We start from the raw sequence: 15587 nt of genomic DNA on the forward strand, positions 1-15587 counted from the left end.
CTGAGAGAGAACAATTTCTAAACACTCAGATGCAAAATCGACCAGAAATGTAATTTCTGAGAACATTGTGGGAATGAATGCTCAGGATGGACTGGCAACCAGAGAAGAGTAGATACCTCACACCAGCTGAAAACCTGCTTGGAGAGGTCTGTCTGCCCTTTGCTGGGCAGGTACTGAAACAAGAGACTCCACTAGTCAGAGTAGGGGGGCTCCATTAATGAGCATCTCTGTAAATGAGAATATTTTTAACTGTTCATACTAGCTTCTAAACCATGAGCTTAGCCATTGGGTACTTACATCAATAGTCATGTTATTTTGACTTTGATTACTATATTTACCGCTCAAAATAAAATACTCCAATCATTTTTCCAAACAGCTTTGTAGAAACATCATTTATTATAACTGTTCCATTCTTTAAATCCTATTTTCACTATCACAGCCCCTAGAGCCAGTATCTCAATGGAGGTGTTGGAAAAACACCTGCAAAAGTTTTTTAGTGTTATAACAATTGTATTTACTGGTTTTTAGCAGTCCACAATTAGCAGCACATTTTCACTGGAGGTGTCTTCTGTTGAGAAAACATTCTTCCTAAGAAATAACAAGCAGAGGAACAAAAGACAGAAATTCATGTCTCCTGGTTTTTCCTTGCAGCTCTCTACAAGCAGAAAAATCCATGGGATAAATATCCAATTTCAAAGCTGCACTTGGAAAAGTGGCCTTGCCCAAGATTTGCTGCTCGAGTAGGGCAGTAACTTTTGCTAAAGGAGCTTTACATATACTGTTCAGCTACAGTAGCTAAACAGGACTTTTAAATTAAGTGGGATTGGCTGGTTGGGGTTTTTTTTGAAACTAATTGTGATGCTTAAAGATACTCTGGGCACAAGAGAACGGGAAGCATCTGTCCCAAACATACATTTTACATATATTACATGTAACAGTCAGATGGAAAATTATGTCATTCTTAAAGGCAAGACTAAGGGTAACACTTCCATCTATCCTGCCCACTCACCATTCCTGTTCAAATGCCAGCTGTGTAGCTCACCAAATTTTTACTTAAGCTTCATGTTTTTTAAAAAAACATGTCAGGGTGTAGTTCTAACTCTCCTATCTTGGTTTAACTGGTAAAAAGCAGCCTACAAGTTAAAAAAAAGAAAAAACAAAAGACCTACAGTGGTTATACGATGTGCAGCATTGTAACTCTGATGTGCATTTGGATTAACAACTCTCACCAGTGAGTTATCCCCACAGAGAGCTGTGCATCCTGGCTCTGATGGCAGTCACAGCAGGCATCCAGGGCAGACTGGAAAGGCAAGGCAGACCTGGGGAATAGCAGATATAAAAGGTGCCATCATCTCTGAATGAAGTCAAAGTGTAACAACCTGCAGTCTTTCATTTCCCCCGAAGCTTCCTTGGCAGTTCTGCAGCTTCTTCTCAGCTCTTGCTGTTGGCAGGCAGTTTCCAAATGCTCTTCTGCCTCCCATGGATCTGAAAGAGGTACCAGCAGCTCTGGATGCAGTAGGTGGAGCAGCTGTGCAGCATTTTGATGACCACCACAAAATAAATTACTTAGATGTGTTAGAAACAGCAAAGATTTCAGGTCAGCAACCTGACTTCCAACCTTCCACAGCTGGATGAGCTGAAGCAATACGTGTTTCTTGGCCTACAACTTTAGCTCTGTGTCCCCCCTCTTTTGTCACACCCAGGAGTAACTAAGAGAATGCAATACACAAACATCAACAGGCACTCAGCTGGCATCATTTGTTTAATAAAGTCTTTTCTGGTTTTAAAAAAGTTTACATGACAGATGTGTTCCACATGATAAACAACTAGAGGCTGATCTTCCCTTGTAGTAACTTAATCCATGCAGAAAGACTGGACTGCCTAACCTGACGTTAGGCAGCAGCTAACAATTTACCAAAATATGAACAGATCTGCACACTGCAATGGAAACAGGGAGCACATGACACCATGGAGTGAGAATCAATACACAAGCCTGCTCAGAGAATTTTCAGAATTCAAGTGTAAGTTTAAAGAAAAACCCTGATTTATTCTTTAAATGGAGCTTATGTACCGAGAATGAAATGTTCTGCTACAATCTGCCTACAGTCACACTTTACTCAGCAGTCATGTGAGAATGCATACACAAAAATGTCACAAGTCCTTTTCACTACTGACACTACACATTAACAACTGAATCTGATAGCATTGCTTTGGTTCAATACAGAATGATAGGTTTCTAATGTCTCAGCTCTCCTTTCCCATTTTCCATCCTTTTCTAAAGTTGTTGAAGAGTGTTGCTGAGGTGAGCGTTGGGCCTTTCTTCAAGAATTCAGTGTAGCTTTTTTGTAAGAAACTGTGGAAGGCAACAAACAGGAACATTACTGTAGGTAGAGTAGAAAAACAGCAGGATTCCTTCAAATCCCATACAGAAAAGAATCTTTACCTATTGTCACAGCATGAAAACTAATGCTAGGTTATCTGTATACCATATTTTAGAGATGTTCAGCTCCTTAGAAATCCAAATGTTATTGGAAAGACTGGACTGAGCAAAGCACTCCAGAAGGCCTGCAAACCCTCTAAAATGTTCTTATTTCAACACACAACCCAGAAACAGTTGGGGGGAAACCTTGTATGCAACAGAAATCATCACCCAAGGTCTGACTACCTGGGAAATTCATGGATTTAAAAAAGAAATAAAAAGTAAGCAACTTTGTGAGCAATGAACGATGGTGAATTGTCTAAATCACGGCCAGACTAAACTCTAGGGACAGGAAAATGAGAGAAAGGTTAAACTTTTACTTTGCATAGCTGTTAATAATTAAACTGCACAGCCAGCTCAGGGCTTCAGTGTGCAGATAAGGATAATAACACTTTCTTGAGAGCTTAGATACATTTGAAAAGTCAAAATCAGCAATGTAGCTCTTCCAGGGCAGGAACAGGGAAGGAAGGTAATGAAAGCTGGGTCCTGAAGGCTTAAAGCTGACTGGAAGAATATGATAAACACGTATCTACATAGGCAGATAATCCATGACAAAGGATTCAGGTCTATATTCAGCCTAATTTCATTCACTGATGTCTAGGCATGTCCTGCAGGTCAAATACCTAAAGGGAGAAAAGATCTGCTGCTGAGGCAAGTTAGGCTCTCAATGCCTGCCCTAATGTCCTTATTAGATGGTGGAGGTCCATAAAACAGCCTGTTACTAATTCATCCTGGGAAAGAACAAACTGAGGAGGGGCAGGTAAGAACCATGAAAGGAAGCTGCTCTTCTGCCATGTCTCCAGCTTCTGAGCTGTTTTCCACCTCTAGTGCTGGGGACTGTGCTGTATTTGGGCTGTTCCAGAGTGAGCTTCCTGCTAGGTGAGAACAGACAGAAATACAACCCTGTGTCTCCATGTATCTGAAGGACACAAGGCAGAATTCTGAGTCAGGTCACTCCTGTATTATCAGATTAAACTTTCAGATTTGCTGAGTCAACATGGAAACAGTCACAACTGGGCCAGACCCACAACTCCAGCCAAGCACACAGTTGGGAAGAGGTTCTCACCCACTCCAAGATTCTAGTGTGCAAGCGCAGATGGGAGCAGAGGTGGTAAAATTTATAAAACCAGCAAGATAATGAAATTTCACCTTCCAGCACTTCTAGTACCACTCTCTGCATGTGGTGCTTCAGTGAAACAGGCAGGGGGTCAAGCATTATAGAGGAGAGGAGAAGCCAAACCTGTGGCCTACTTTGGATGAGCTAAGGCTCTCTTTCCGAGGACACATCTCCTTCTGCTCCGCTGCTGGCACTGGGGTCATCCTTGTTTCGGGACGCATTTCTTTCTCTACTTGACTCAGAGGGCACCTTGGTTCTGGTCTTCTCTTTTCTTTGTTGCTGTTTTTCAAGTTTTGTCAGCTACTCACAAAGTAAGGAAAAATACATCATGTAATAAAACAATTTCAGAAGTCTATTTCTAAAAAATTGTAAATTTGAGCATTTGTATAAAACTTGCAACTTAGATTCACACCATCAATACATATATCAACAAAACAAAAAAGAAAGAAAAAAAAGCTGAAGGTTGAGATTTTCAAAAATTTACAAAACACAGTGAATTGTCACCATAAAATAACATGATCACCCCAAGTATAAGAGAAGTGATTTATTTATATCCCTCCAGAACAAGGAATACAAAAAATACCTTTGGATTGACTAATCCAAATGTATTTTTACTAATTACATGCAAATGACTTATAAAGTTCTGATTACCAATTACAAACACAGACAATATCTCAAAAAGTGAGATATTTCACTGTCACATCCAATGACACAAAAGAGCTATTCATGAGTAATTATTTGTCTAATCTCTTCCTATTAATATCACATTAAGCACTGCAGGATGATTCAGTTATCTCTTCTTACTAAAGCTGAAAGCACGAATATAAAAATCACACAATCTCTTAGCCTTAGTTCCCACACTACAAACAAATCAACAGTTTTGACCGCAAAAAAAGAATGCAACGGCAGGGAAGGAAAGAGAACAACAATTCAAACTGGCTCTTCCTCATCACATTTTGCATGATGTATGTCTTGACCCCATCTCTGCTTGGAATTTCTATCAGCTGATCATTGCTGGGACCAGGAGTGCAAACTACATTCATTCTTTTCTGTATCTTTTCTGTCTCTTACTTCTTCTAATTCCCTCTCCTCTGAGTTTTGAGCAACTTAAAATTGGACAGGTTTGGAGTTTGCAAAGCTGAATGAGTAAAGTCAATGTTTTGTGAAATATTTTGTGTTACCTGGATGTTGCTCTACATTTTTGCCAAAGCTGTCGGATTTTCTGAAAGTTGCCAGTGAAGTTTTTGTTCTTTTGACCTCTTGATAATGTCCTGTTGGAACTTCTCCCTTGTGTCAAACTCAGGGAACATGAAAAAACCCAAAGATCTTTTAAAAAGCTTGTCAAGGGAGTTTTGGGCCTTACATTGCCAGAGAAAGTTTGAAAATCAGCATCCTTCCCTGTCTTCAGTGCATGTTGTGGCCACCAGGAAGGTGTTGTCAAATGGGTAAAGCAGGCAGCCTTGAACCCAGAGGGCAAAACCCTTAAAAACACCAATATTCTCCAAGAAAGAAATGAAACCTTGCAGAATCCTGCACACCTTGCTAATTCCTTGGTTATTTTACACCAACACAAAGGGCAGCAGTTCTTACTCCAAAAACAGAGCTGCTGATACTTATGTATGGCTTGGCCTGAGAACTCTTTGGGCTAAAACTGTGAGAGTACAGAATGAAAGACTAGAAACAGAAGCAGATTTTTCATGGGCTAAAACATAACAAGAATCCAGAACAAAATTAGAAGGTAAAAACGAAACCAACTTCAAAACCAAGCTTTTAAACGCAATACAGGGCAATACACATGCTCTCTATGAGCAGACACAAGTTTCATAGCTGCTTTCATAGCTGGAAGACTTGTTGAGAAGGACGATGTGATGGACAGTATCAAAAGCTTTACTAAAATCTAGAAAAACTAAATTCACCACCTTCCCTCCCTTCACTTGGAAGGTGACCTTGTTGTAGAAGAGTATTAAACCAGTTGGACAGAACTTTCCCTTTTGAATTCATGTTGACTGTGCATTGTCCTTTAAATGCCTTTCAGTAGCATCCAGATCTTTCCACAGTTTTTCCAGGCACTGAGGTTAGACTAACAGGCTTGTAGTTTCCTGGTTCTTGCCTCATATCCTTTTTATGAACTGCTGTAACAATTTCATCAAGGTTAAGTGAAGCATTATACAAATAAGATTGGTGTGGCCTTGCTGAAGCACAACAATCCCTCCCACTTTACTTTCAGCCTGGAAGAGCTGGCCACTGTTGTGTTTAGAGGGTGAGGAAGCCTCATCACTGCATTTGGTTTTCAGCACAGCTTGTGCTGTTCCTCAGCAGAGCTAACTCACTCTCCTGTCCACTCCAGACTTAAATTTGGGATTGAAATTCACTATTCCCTTGTTTCTGACAGACAGGCACCTCTCCACTTCCATCCAGTCACCCACATGCAAAAGCTCCCACGTGGCAAGAAACTTCACTAAAGCAGGGAGATGGTCCAGACTTATTAAAAACGTCGTTAATGAGTCACGATTAAACAACAGCTTTAATGAGGAGGAGAAATAAACTGTGAAAAGCTGTTCTGCATTACACACACACAACCCTTCCCAGGACAGCAGGCAGCCATCAACAGGCCAGGGAACTGAAGAAAACCATGCAATTATTTGACTGTTCAGAGGCTGCACAGGAAGGACAAGGTCCTTGTACCTAAGGGAAGCTGTACTGCTTCACAAAAGGAATGCTACAAATTTGCAGAGGATACATTATCCTTTCCAGATAGACCTTAGTAGTCACTTACTTGTTTAGGATCTACAGTGGCTGCTGGGGACTCCAGTTCTATTGTTACAGGACCATCGTTCTGGATGTGGACCTGCATGTAGGCACCAAACTTGCCATCTGAAAAGGGAAGAGACAACAAGCGCTCAGGGCCCTTGGGAAGATAACACACACCAAAGCTTTTACCAACTGTGATACCAAAAAGAAATAAAAAATACATTAAAAGGCAGCCAACTAATGAATTGCAGAAGGCTAAGAAAAAAACAGTGTATGTGCACCCAGGTATGTAGCTTGACATTCAGAGAGGATAAACACACAGCTAAGTAGAGAAATGTGCACAAAACAAACCAAGTCTACAGGTAATCAGGGATATAATACAAGTAATACAGGTCCACAGTTCAGGATAAGCAGGATAGTTCTCACTGTCAGATTTTTACATTTTAAAGTATGTAACAGCTCTGCCTAGGGATCCAGTCCAACCTGATGTTTTGAAGAAACTTTGTATTTAGGCAAAAGGTAAAAAAACCTGGAGCCTACTCTAAAGCAGTTGACAATTGAATACTGTAGAGCAGGGGACATTGGGGTGCAGCTCAGTCCTAATCTGCTACAGCCATATCTACATTCTTGCTTATACCCTAGGCTGGTCTTTGAGAGCTACATAGATGTAACCTACACCCTGTGACCACAAAACCCAGTCAAAATTAGTGCATTTTTTCTTTATCAAAATAATAAAGAATATTATCTTAAACTTTATTAGTGGGAGCACAACTTTTCAAATTGCTCTCTACAACCATCCCATCCCTCTGCTGTACTTCAGTTACAAAAAGGATTGGTCTTTTCCATTTCCAATTCATGTGAGTGGACCTAAAAGAAGTAAACACCACCAGCCCTTTTTTCCAGAGGCTGATAAAGTGGTCAAATAAATCCCCACCTTCACTGGAACACTCAAAGTACTCCCATGTCACAAGCACTTTCTACCTTGTTTTGGCACCAGAACTACTGTCAAGGAACATCTTTCTGTAATCTTTCTCCCTCCCATTCTCCTCGCACATTTAAATTTCTAGTTGGTGCTCTTCATCTTTCCCCACTTTAAGACTTCTGGACTGATCAACTTAGCTTGCATTATCTTCTGCAATAAAACAGAATCCTAGAAGTATTATTAAAGTGACAAGTTCATTCTGCTGGACAACCATCTCTCCAAATCCCTTGCCTCTAAAAGCCCAGCACACATGCCTTCCTCAGATGGAAGATCTTCACCTGACATGAGTCAGAGAAGCCACATTTGATCCATAAAGACTTGAAAAAGAGGTATCATTTACTTCCAGGATATTTCTGTACATATTTCAAGCCTTATGACCTAGAAATTTCACACTGGTTTTATACTTCTAAGCTTGTGTACTTGGAAAGTTATTCTTAATTAACCTCATGTGAATACTGTTGCTCCAGATAAGAGCACTTATTCTGAAGTGACAACACTCACAAAGGGAATTAATCAGGGAGAATAATCGTGCTTTCGATTTGTACCAAACTTTCATCTGAGTTAAACTTTTCCTTGTGGAACAATCCTCTCATATTTACTTAGATATTACTACTAAGGGAGTGAGACTTTTCACACTCTTTGTCATGTTAATCTTTACTACCTCAGAAGACTAAATCATATTTAACACAGAGAGCAAAGGCCCTGAAACATAAGGAGGAGCCTTGGTAGGTCTGATATTTGGATATTAGCTTGCACAACAAGAGTGCTCAGGCCTGCAGTCACCAGCTCTGCTCGTCAGAGGGGAGTGAGAGGTTTAAGAACACAAGAAAGCACTGAAGCACAGCAAGCAAGGACTTCTGACAGAGCCTTTTATTTCCTAGATGTGGGTGTGTTGGGGGTTAGATCGGCCTCTTTTTTCACTTACAGAATTTTTTCCCATAAGTTTCTAAGATAACTTAATGACAGTACTTAGCCAGAACAAAGAGAGTAGCTGAAGGACATGGCAGCACAAGGCTACACCTATTGATTTTCAGTCTCTGGGAGTGTCCCTCAGAGGGGAGAGATGATGCGAGCTTTGGGAAAGGTAAAAGACAGAGCTGGGGGAGGGGGGCTCTCTCTTGCTCTCAGCATCGAGGAGGAAGACAGTCAAGCTGCCCCTCGCTGCAGGAAGAGTTCACGGCCATCACTCTGCCTCTGCCTCGTCCTGGGAATCCACCTTCATCTGCTTGTGTACCCAGGAATCCTGAGCTCGTTTTCTCCAGCCCTCCCCCCACCGCCGCTGCTTCCTCAGAGCTTTGAAGCTCTCCTGCTACTCTGTAGCCCAGCACTGCCCAGCCCTGCCGGGACACCCCCTGCCATTCCAGCTACCAGCACAGAGCTCCTCATCTCATCCACCAGCCCGGGACTTTCCACCCTTCCAGCTCAGCCTCTCGGAGTCCTGCAGGGGCACCGAGATCAAACTGCCCCAGGCTTTGGTGAAAGAAAGCCCTCAAGGTTCTTGGTTCTGTCTATTACTAATGCTGTAGTTGTTGTTTGTTTGTTGTTTTGTCATATATACTAGTAAAGAACTGTTATTCCTATCCCCATACCTCTGCCTGAAAGCCCCTTTAATTTTCTAAATCAGAATAATTTGGAGGGAGGGGATTCAAATTCTCTATCTCTAGGGAGGTCCTGCCCCCTTCCTAGCAGACACCTGTCTTTCAAACCAAGACAGGGTGCCTATGTGTTAAACTGTGCTTAACCAGGAAACATGGCTCTGAACCTTCTCCAAGATTTTGTTTGTCAAGTGTCCCACTCTTCTTGGCGTGAAAGAATGGTTTGTGCCTCTCTTTGGGGAACACTTCCCACTCTGAGCTCCTGGCTGGCAAGCTCCTGGTAGACCAGGGAGCAGAAAGGAGCTGCCTGCCCAGCACCTGTAACTTCCAGCAGCCAAATTCTCTACTGAACACAATGAGGAACCAGAAAACACAAGGCCCTTAGGAACTAGGACAAGATCTTTATTGATCTGTCATTGCCTCAGCTACACAAATTCCACTTTCAGTGATTAAATTTCTCCTCTGAAATGCATTAAGCAATTTGTAGGATCAAAAGTGAAGACTATCTACAGCAATCCAGAGAATTAAACTCTAATCTCCCAATAACTACAACCGCTGTGTGTGTATGTAGGGGCAATGTGAGTACAGATTTTCCAGATAGCAAAGAAGCAAAAAAAAAAAGAAAAACAAAAAAAACCCCAAAACTCACTGGCAAAGCAATTGGCACAGCAGAAACTTTGACCTAAGAGAATCTTAAGACTTGGGTGCAACACACAATAACTGGCAGAATTTAATAAGAAAGCAAAATCATAAACTGACAGGTAGTTCCAGTGCTGCCAGCAGTTTTAAATGCATGTGTTATCCGACACAATAGCACTCCTGGGTTTCCAAATCTGTGCTTTTATCATGGAAAAAGAATGCAGAAGTGAAGCTCATTTTGCAGAAAGCACTGGCAAAAAAAGTGCCAAAATAAGAGCACTTAATATTAATTTCAGGTACACAACTGCTATTCACTGAGAGAAGGAATTCAAAAAGCTTCTGTTAAAATACAAACTGATTGTGGGGCTATCAGAAATGCATTCTTATCAGGAACAAATGTTGGAAGAACATATGCAGCTAGAAAAACTTGAAAAACAGACTTTTTTGGACATGTGGAATTTCACCGTGCCTCCTTGGAAAGCACTGGAACACTTACTCTAACCTAGAGTCAATATGAAAATTAGCCTCTAAATCATTCCCCACCTATCAGTTTTCTGTCTTTTTTTACTTATTTTTCCTCATAAGGAAAGTAAGGCCAACCATTATCTATTAACAGACACCATTTAAACAATAGTCTTTTCTAGAAACTTGTCTTCCGTCAAGTGCAGCAAAACGTCATATCTGAATATGAAAACAGACAGAAAGCACTCAGAAAACCAAACAGCAAAGACTGAGCGTGAACAGAGCAGAAATGCAGGCAGAGAAGCCGGGCATTTTCTGCTTAAGAGAAAGCTGTTCCACACATGACACAGAGCTGAGGAAAGAGAGTCTAAATCAAAAGCTGTTCTCACGTAGCACATTACACCTCCCACTGTCACAATTCCATTTAGCAGGATGTTGAAGAGACAGATGGAACAGTGCTGTCCATCATACACTGGTGACACTTTTGAGCCTCACTAAACACATTTCTCAGAAAAAAATGCTTCTCTTGGGTTAATCTATACAGCACAAAATATCCAGCCTTTGAGGAAGCCTGACCTCAGAGTTTGTTCTCATGTCTGGAGCCTCTCTGGGCTGCCAAAAGGAATACAAGAACAGCTACATGTCACCCAGAGGAAGGCCAGGAAATGGCTTGGCTAGAGGAAGACTGGAGCGATCACCCTGATATGCTCTAGTGAAAGTATTGTTAACATCCCTTCAGCTACAGAAAATCACAGTACAAAGAAAGCAACAATCAGAAAACACACACAAGAAGTGCCGACTGGTCACAGCAAGGACCTTACCAACCTTCTGTCCTTACCTTTAATAAGCTCTGGTTTGTAGGCTTTTCTTAGCTGCTCTAGGAAGTTGTTATAAAAAGACTCTGCCTGCTCCGTGGGCATTGCCATGTGATAATCAGGCTTGTTGCCCTTCAGGATGCACTGGAGAGTAAATTGGCTCACACACAACACTTCATACTGTTTATCCATCACACTTTTGGACCAGTGTTTCCCACTTTCATCTTCGAAGACTCGCAAGTTCAAGATCTTTCGAACCCTGGGAGGAGAAGATAATTCCTAAATTGTATGATCAACAGGTGCCATACCGCATGAGCTAACAGATGCACATTCAGTCTGCCTCCACATAACAAGATATCCCTCTGCACCTTCATTCCCAGCCATGGGAATCTCATCACATTAGGCAGAGCCTTAACCGAGAGCCCTTCTACAGCTACACAACAGTATCAGGTCATTAATCCACATCATCATTTTACAGAGTGTGGTACCAGGACAGAATAACTGATGTCACACAGTGACATAAGGACGGCACAGGAAGTAAGAAAGCTCACTCTTTACTATCTGCTTTTATGTATCACAACATTATTTAATGTGTGAACAGCTTTGCGAATTTTAATCCTTCCACCGCACCAGGAAATCACACTCAGTAGGAAATGAGATCATCCTAAACTGTGTTTAAAACTGTGGGGTTTTGTTTCCAATCATGATTCACACAGACTCCTCCTGCTTTGTCGCTTCCTAGCGCTATTCCCAAACCAGGCCCCGCAAGCCAGATGACAACAACACTTTTTCATCAGGATGAGAGGAGGAATCCAAGTAAAAGGGCAGAACTGCAGCTTCTACTGCAGCAAAGTGGCTTGAATTTTGGGCCGATTCTTTAGACATAGGGGACAGAACTGACTGGCTCAAGACAACAAGGGGACCTTCACAAGCAGATCCTGAAAAGCAGCAGGCAGCTGCAACCCAGTCCATGTCAGGACTTTGATAACAGGACTGCATCCAAGCCACTCTCCTGTCTTTGGTTTCTTCTGGCTTTTCCACACCTGCAGCATCAAGGGAGCCTATCAAGTGCAAAGGGTTTCAACTGCAGTCATCAGCCAGGCATTCTGCACTGCACCAGAGATGAGGCAGCCAGTCCAAGACAAAGCTGAGACTTTGTTATGGTGCAGCTTCAGGGCTTTGCCATCACTATGGCACAGTCGCAAGAACATCCTTGCCAATTTGTGTGTGTCAACAGCAAACAGAATTAACTCCTGAATGAAGTGAATTGTTGAAAGCATCCACTGGAAGGCCCCAGCAGAAGACTTAAATCATCATCACTGCTCTATTCTCTTCATAGAGGTGTTCATTGTTTCATTTACAGGATTACTAAAGTTTCCTTTAATAAGACCTCAAAAGCCTGGTTAAGCTGCTTTCTCTCACTCCTTTTGCCCAGATGCTGGCTTCCTGCCCTTCCGGTGTCAGCCATCCCAACAACCTGGTGCTGAGAGCAGAGCAGCTACAGATCTGCTGCCTGCAAAATTCAGAAGCAGCTTCCACATCCACCAAGGTAAGGATGGGAAGCGATGGCGGAGCAGATGTTACACACTGGGAGGGAGGCAAACAGTAAGGTAAACAAGCATGTGAGAATAAAACCCCCCTCTTCTTGACATCAGTCAGCTCCACTACCTGTTTCTTTTTTGCCTTTGCAAAGACTGAGGTCAGGCCTAGAGCAATAACCAGTCCAAAAAAGACAGAAGAAGCCCCTGGAGAGCTCTCTCTTGTACATGTTTGCTGGCTGAATCCCACTATTTTGTGGCGATGGAACAGATGGCCAGAGCCAGTCCTCCAGGATGCCAAAACTGATTCCTGTTTGCAGACAAGCAACTGACAAGAATATCCCGCCTTTAGGAAGAACAAAACTCATGGTGCAAACTAAAAGGAGAGTTTGAGGATTCTCATAAATCCCATCCTTAACGGACAAATTTCTTTTGGACTCAAAAAGGACAGACACTTGAAAAAGCTCACTCTTGATAAAAAACACATAGCAGAAAATGGGAACAGATTTTTCTCAATGGAACATGAAGAGAAAACTCTAAGAAACCTGTATTCAAGGTAAAATCTGAAAAGGAACTAACAGGGAAACCTGAATTTCCCACTAGGAATAGCTGACTTGTTTGGCTACTGCACAGGTATCAGCAATGCACAAATGGAAGAGTACAAGGCAAAGGAAGGGAGTGACTTACATGTGCTCCAGCTCTCTTTGTGTATCTTCCAAAGAAATGCCCAGCAGCACACAGAGGCCTCGTCCTATCGAACTGATTTGTTCACCACCCACTGGAGAAAGGAGAGAAGGAAAAGAAAAATAAGACTAAAGGCACTGTCTTGTTTTATGGCACAGGTTAGGACTGGTTTCAGTTGTCCCACCACTAAAGATACCAACATTCTAAACCCTGTTTCCTCTGTCTTAAGTTTGTAGATTTGAAAGATCACACACACAAAACCATTCTTTCAAAAGCTTTCCAAAGCCACCACTTCTTTATGAGATTGGGTTACTTACTCCAGCATTTAAAAACACCGTATAAAGATTTTTATACTACAATTTGATCAGTTGTCCTCAACAAAAAGGTGGTAAAACTCTCCCCAATTCTTGAAAAGTTATCCACCTGGTTGATGCTACTAAGTGCACTCAATTTCTCTACTCCACCCTTCCCTTCACACTTTGCATTCTTTTGAACAGGTGATTTTTACCTGATAAGAGTCCTCATGGATTTCTGAAACATGACTTTCAACAACCTGCAAATGTCGCCTTCCTAATTGGGAAAACAACCCCTTTAATGACATTTACACTAAAACCCAAACGATCATAGATCTGTTGTGTTTTCCTAAGAAATGTCTTAAATTATCTTAATTAAATTATCTTAACATGGCTGACCCTGAGGTGACTGTAGTAAGAATAAATGTGGTCTTAAAACTGAGATAAGCACCAGTTACCCAGCTGTTAAAACTGCATCCAGGCTCATGACTGGGACAAAAAGCTCCAGACATCCCACAAAACGAAAGGAGATCAGGCCACCAGCGAAAGCGGAAAGTGTCTGTGCACTAGTGGCTGGATCAGGGTACGTAGTCCTCCAGTTCAGCAATTTATTCTGCTAAATTCAGCACACTTCTGCTAAGTACAAGTCTCCCAAACTCTTCAACAGCCAGAAACAACAGTTTAAATTCTCCCCAGAAAAGTGGTACTAAGCCAGATACTAAGAAACACTGTGCTGACAGGGTGTGACCAGCTGTGGCCACTATCCCAGCTGTGCACAAAAGTTGTGCCCTCACAGTCACGCTCTGTCAGTGCTGGCACACAGGCAGAAGCTGTTTGATAACTTGAAGGCCACCCTGCTGCACACCAAAGACTCCCACAGCAGGCATCATGGGCAAAACTTCTTGGAGATTTTAAGCACCCCGAGCACAAAAGGTCCAAGGCAGTGCAATAGCAGGAACATCAGGACACACCATTCCTATCAGAACAGCGGCTAGACCCAGGCAAGAAGTGTCTGGCGGCAGCTGGGACAGTACCACCGACACAGACAAACAGGGCAAAAAGATGATCCAGGCTGGACTGTCAACGTGCCTGCGATGCACTGAGGTGACTGTGGCTGTAGTACCAGGGCACGCAAGCCACGGGAGAGGGACACTGGGATGGCACTGCCACCACAAGCACAGCAATGCACGGCCCGTGACCAGGGCAGCCCCACTAACACAGCACGAAGGTGGTGTCACAGCAACGAGCCTGCCAGAGCCCAAGAAGCGTTTGGACAATGCTCTCCGGCACATGGTGTGACTCCTGGGAATGTCCTGTGCAGGGCTAAGACTTGGACTCCAAGATCCTTGTGGACCCTTTTAACTCGGAATACAAGCGAAGCAACATGACTGCGACTGTGCTGCCAGCACAAAGGCGATCGAGGAGGCGTGACTGCCAGTCCACGCCTGCCAGGCAAGGCTGCACACTGAGCTCCACATACACATGTATCCCACGGAGGCCGGGCCTCCGGAGGAACCGCAAGCGAGCGGGCCCACGCCAAACCCACGCGGGGGTACCCAAGGGGAGGGGAGCGCCCGCATAAACCCACACCCACGCACACCCACATACATGCATATACACGCACACAGGCGGCCCCGGCCCCGCAGTTCCGCGGTCGGGACACACTGACCTGTGACGCTGGCCTGGGCCACCCGCTGCACGATCGCCTTCATGGCGCAGCGCAGCGCGGCCGGCGCCAAGCGGGGACAGCGGCGGCGCCCGGCAGCGACGGCCGCTCCGCCGCGCCCCGCACGCAGCGCCCCCGGCGCACGGGAGGTGCCGCCGCAGCCCGGCACCGCCGCTATATGGAATTCTATAGGAGAGGACAGGTGCACACGGGGCAGGCGTGCCCAGGTGTTTGGCCTTCCTCTTATCGCCCATAGGGATTTGGGGGGGTGCCTACGAAAATGAGAATATGCACGCAAGCAGAGGCATCCGCTATAGGAACAGCTATAGGGACACAGAAGAGTGCCTGTAAAAAATATTGGCTGGGGGGGAACACTCGGGAAAAGGAAGTGGTGGCTGTAAGGACCTGAGGAGTCCATGTGGAAAGGTGGGTCTGTAGGTGCATGGGCTGGGTGGGGCTTGGGTTGTAAAAGCTCCTATAGAATCAAAGGTGTGGGCTGGAAGGGCAGAGACACTTTGCACTAGGCCAGGTTGCTCAAGGTCTTATCCAAAATCTGGCCTTGAACA

General features: G+C 43.6%; 1 protein-coding gene across 3 annotated transcripts; it reads right to left on the reverse strand.

The window, feature by feature from the left end:
- Positions 1-377: 377 nt before the first annotated feature.
- On the reverse strand, positions 378-15144 carry DTD1 (D-aminoacyl-tRNA deacylase 1). Of its 3 annotated transcripts, none has more exons than XM_063391216.1 (6): positions 15025-15144; positions 13066-13156; positions 10864-11099; positions 6373-6470; positions 3720-3896; positions 378-1485 (listed from the first exon to the last, which is right to left on the reverse strand). In XM_063391216.1, exons 1-5 carry the CDS (start codon positions 15065-15067, stop codon positions 3741-3743), a joined length of 624 nt encoding a protein of 207 aa, XP_063247286.1. In that variant the 5' UTR covers positions 15068-15144; the 3' UTR covers positions 378-1485; positions 3720-3740. The 3 variants fall into 3 exon arrangements, with proteins under 3 accessions (XP_063247286.1, XP_063247285.1, XP_063247284.1); XM_063391215.1 differs by lacking the exon at positions 378-1485 and adding an exon at positions 1745-2353 and having other exon boundaries at positions 3731-3896; XM_063391214.1 differs by lacking the exon at positions 378-1485 and adding an exon at positions 1745-2353.
- Positions 15145-15587: the final 443 nt, after the last annotated feature.

Source organism: Prinia subflava, chromosome 2 (genome assembly GCF_021018805.1).
Source record: "Prinia subflava isolate CZ2003 ecotype Zambia chromosome 2, Cam_Psub_1.2, whole genome shotgun sequence".
Classification (NCBI taxonomy): domain Eukaryota; kingdom Metazoa; phylum Chordata; class Aves; order Passeriformes; family Cisticolidae; genus Prinia; species Prinia subflava.

What these genes read in the sequence shown, in the direction of transcription:
- DTD1 (XM_063391216.1), bottom strand. Translation starts at nt 15,067, where the DNA reads ATGAAGGCGATCGTGCAGCGGGTGGCCCAGGCCAGCGTCACAG. An exon ending in CAAAGAGAGCTGGAGCACAT is followed by an intron (nt 11,100 to 13,065) that starts GTAAGTCACTCC and finishes TTCTCCTCCCAG; the next exon opens with GGTTCGAAAGATCTTGAACT. An exon ending in CCACTGTAGATCCTAAACAA is followed by an intron (nt 3,897 to 6,372) that starts GTAAGTGACTAC and finishes CTTTGTGAGTAG; the next exon opens with CTGACAAAACTTGAAAAACA.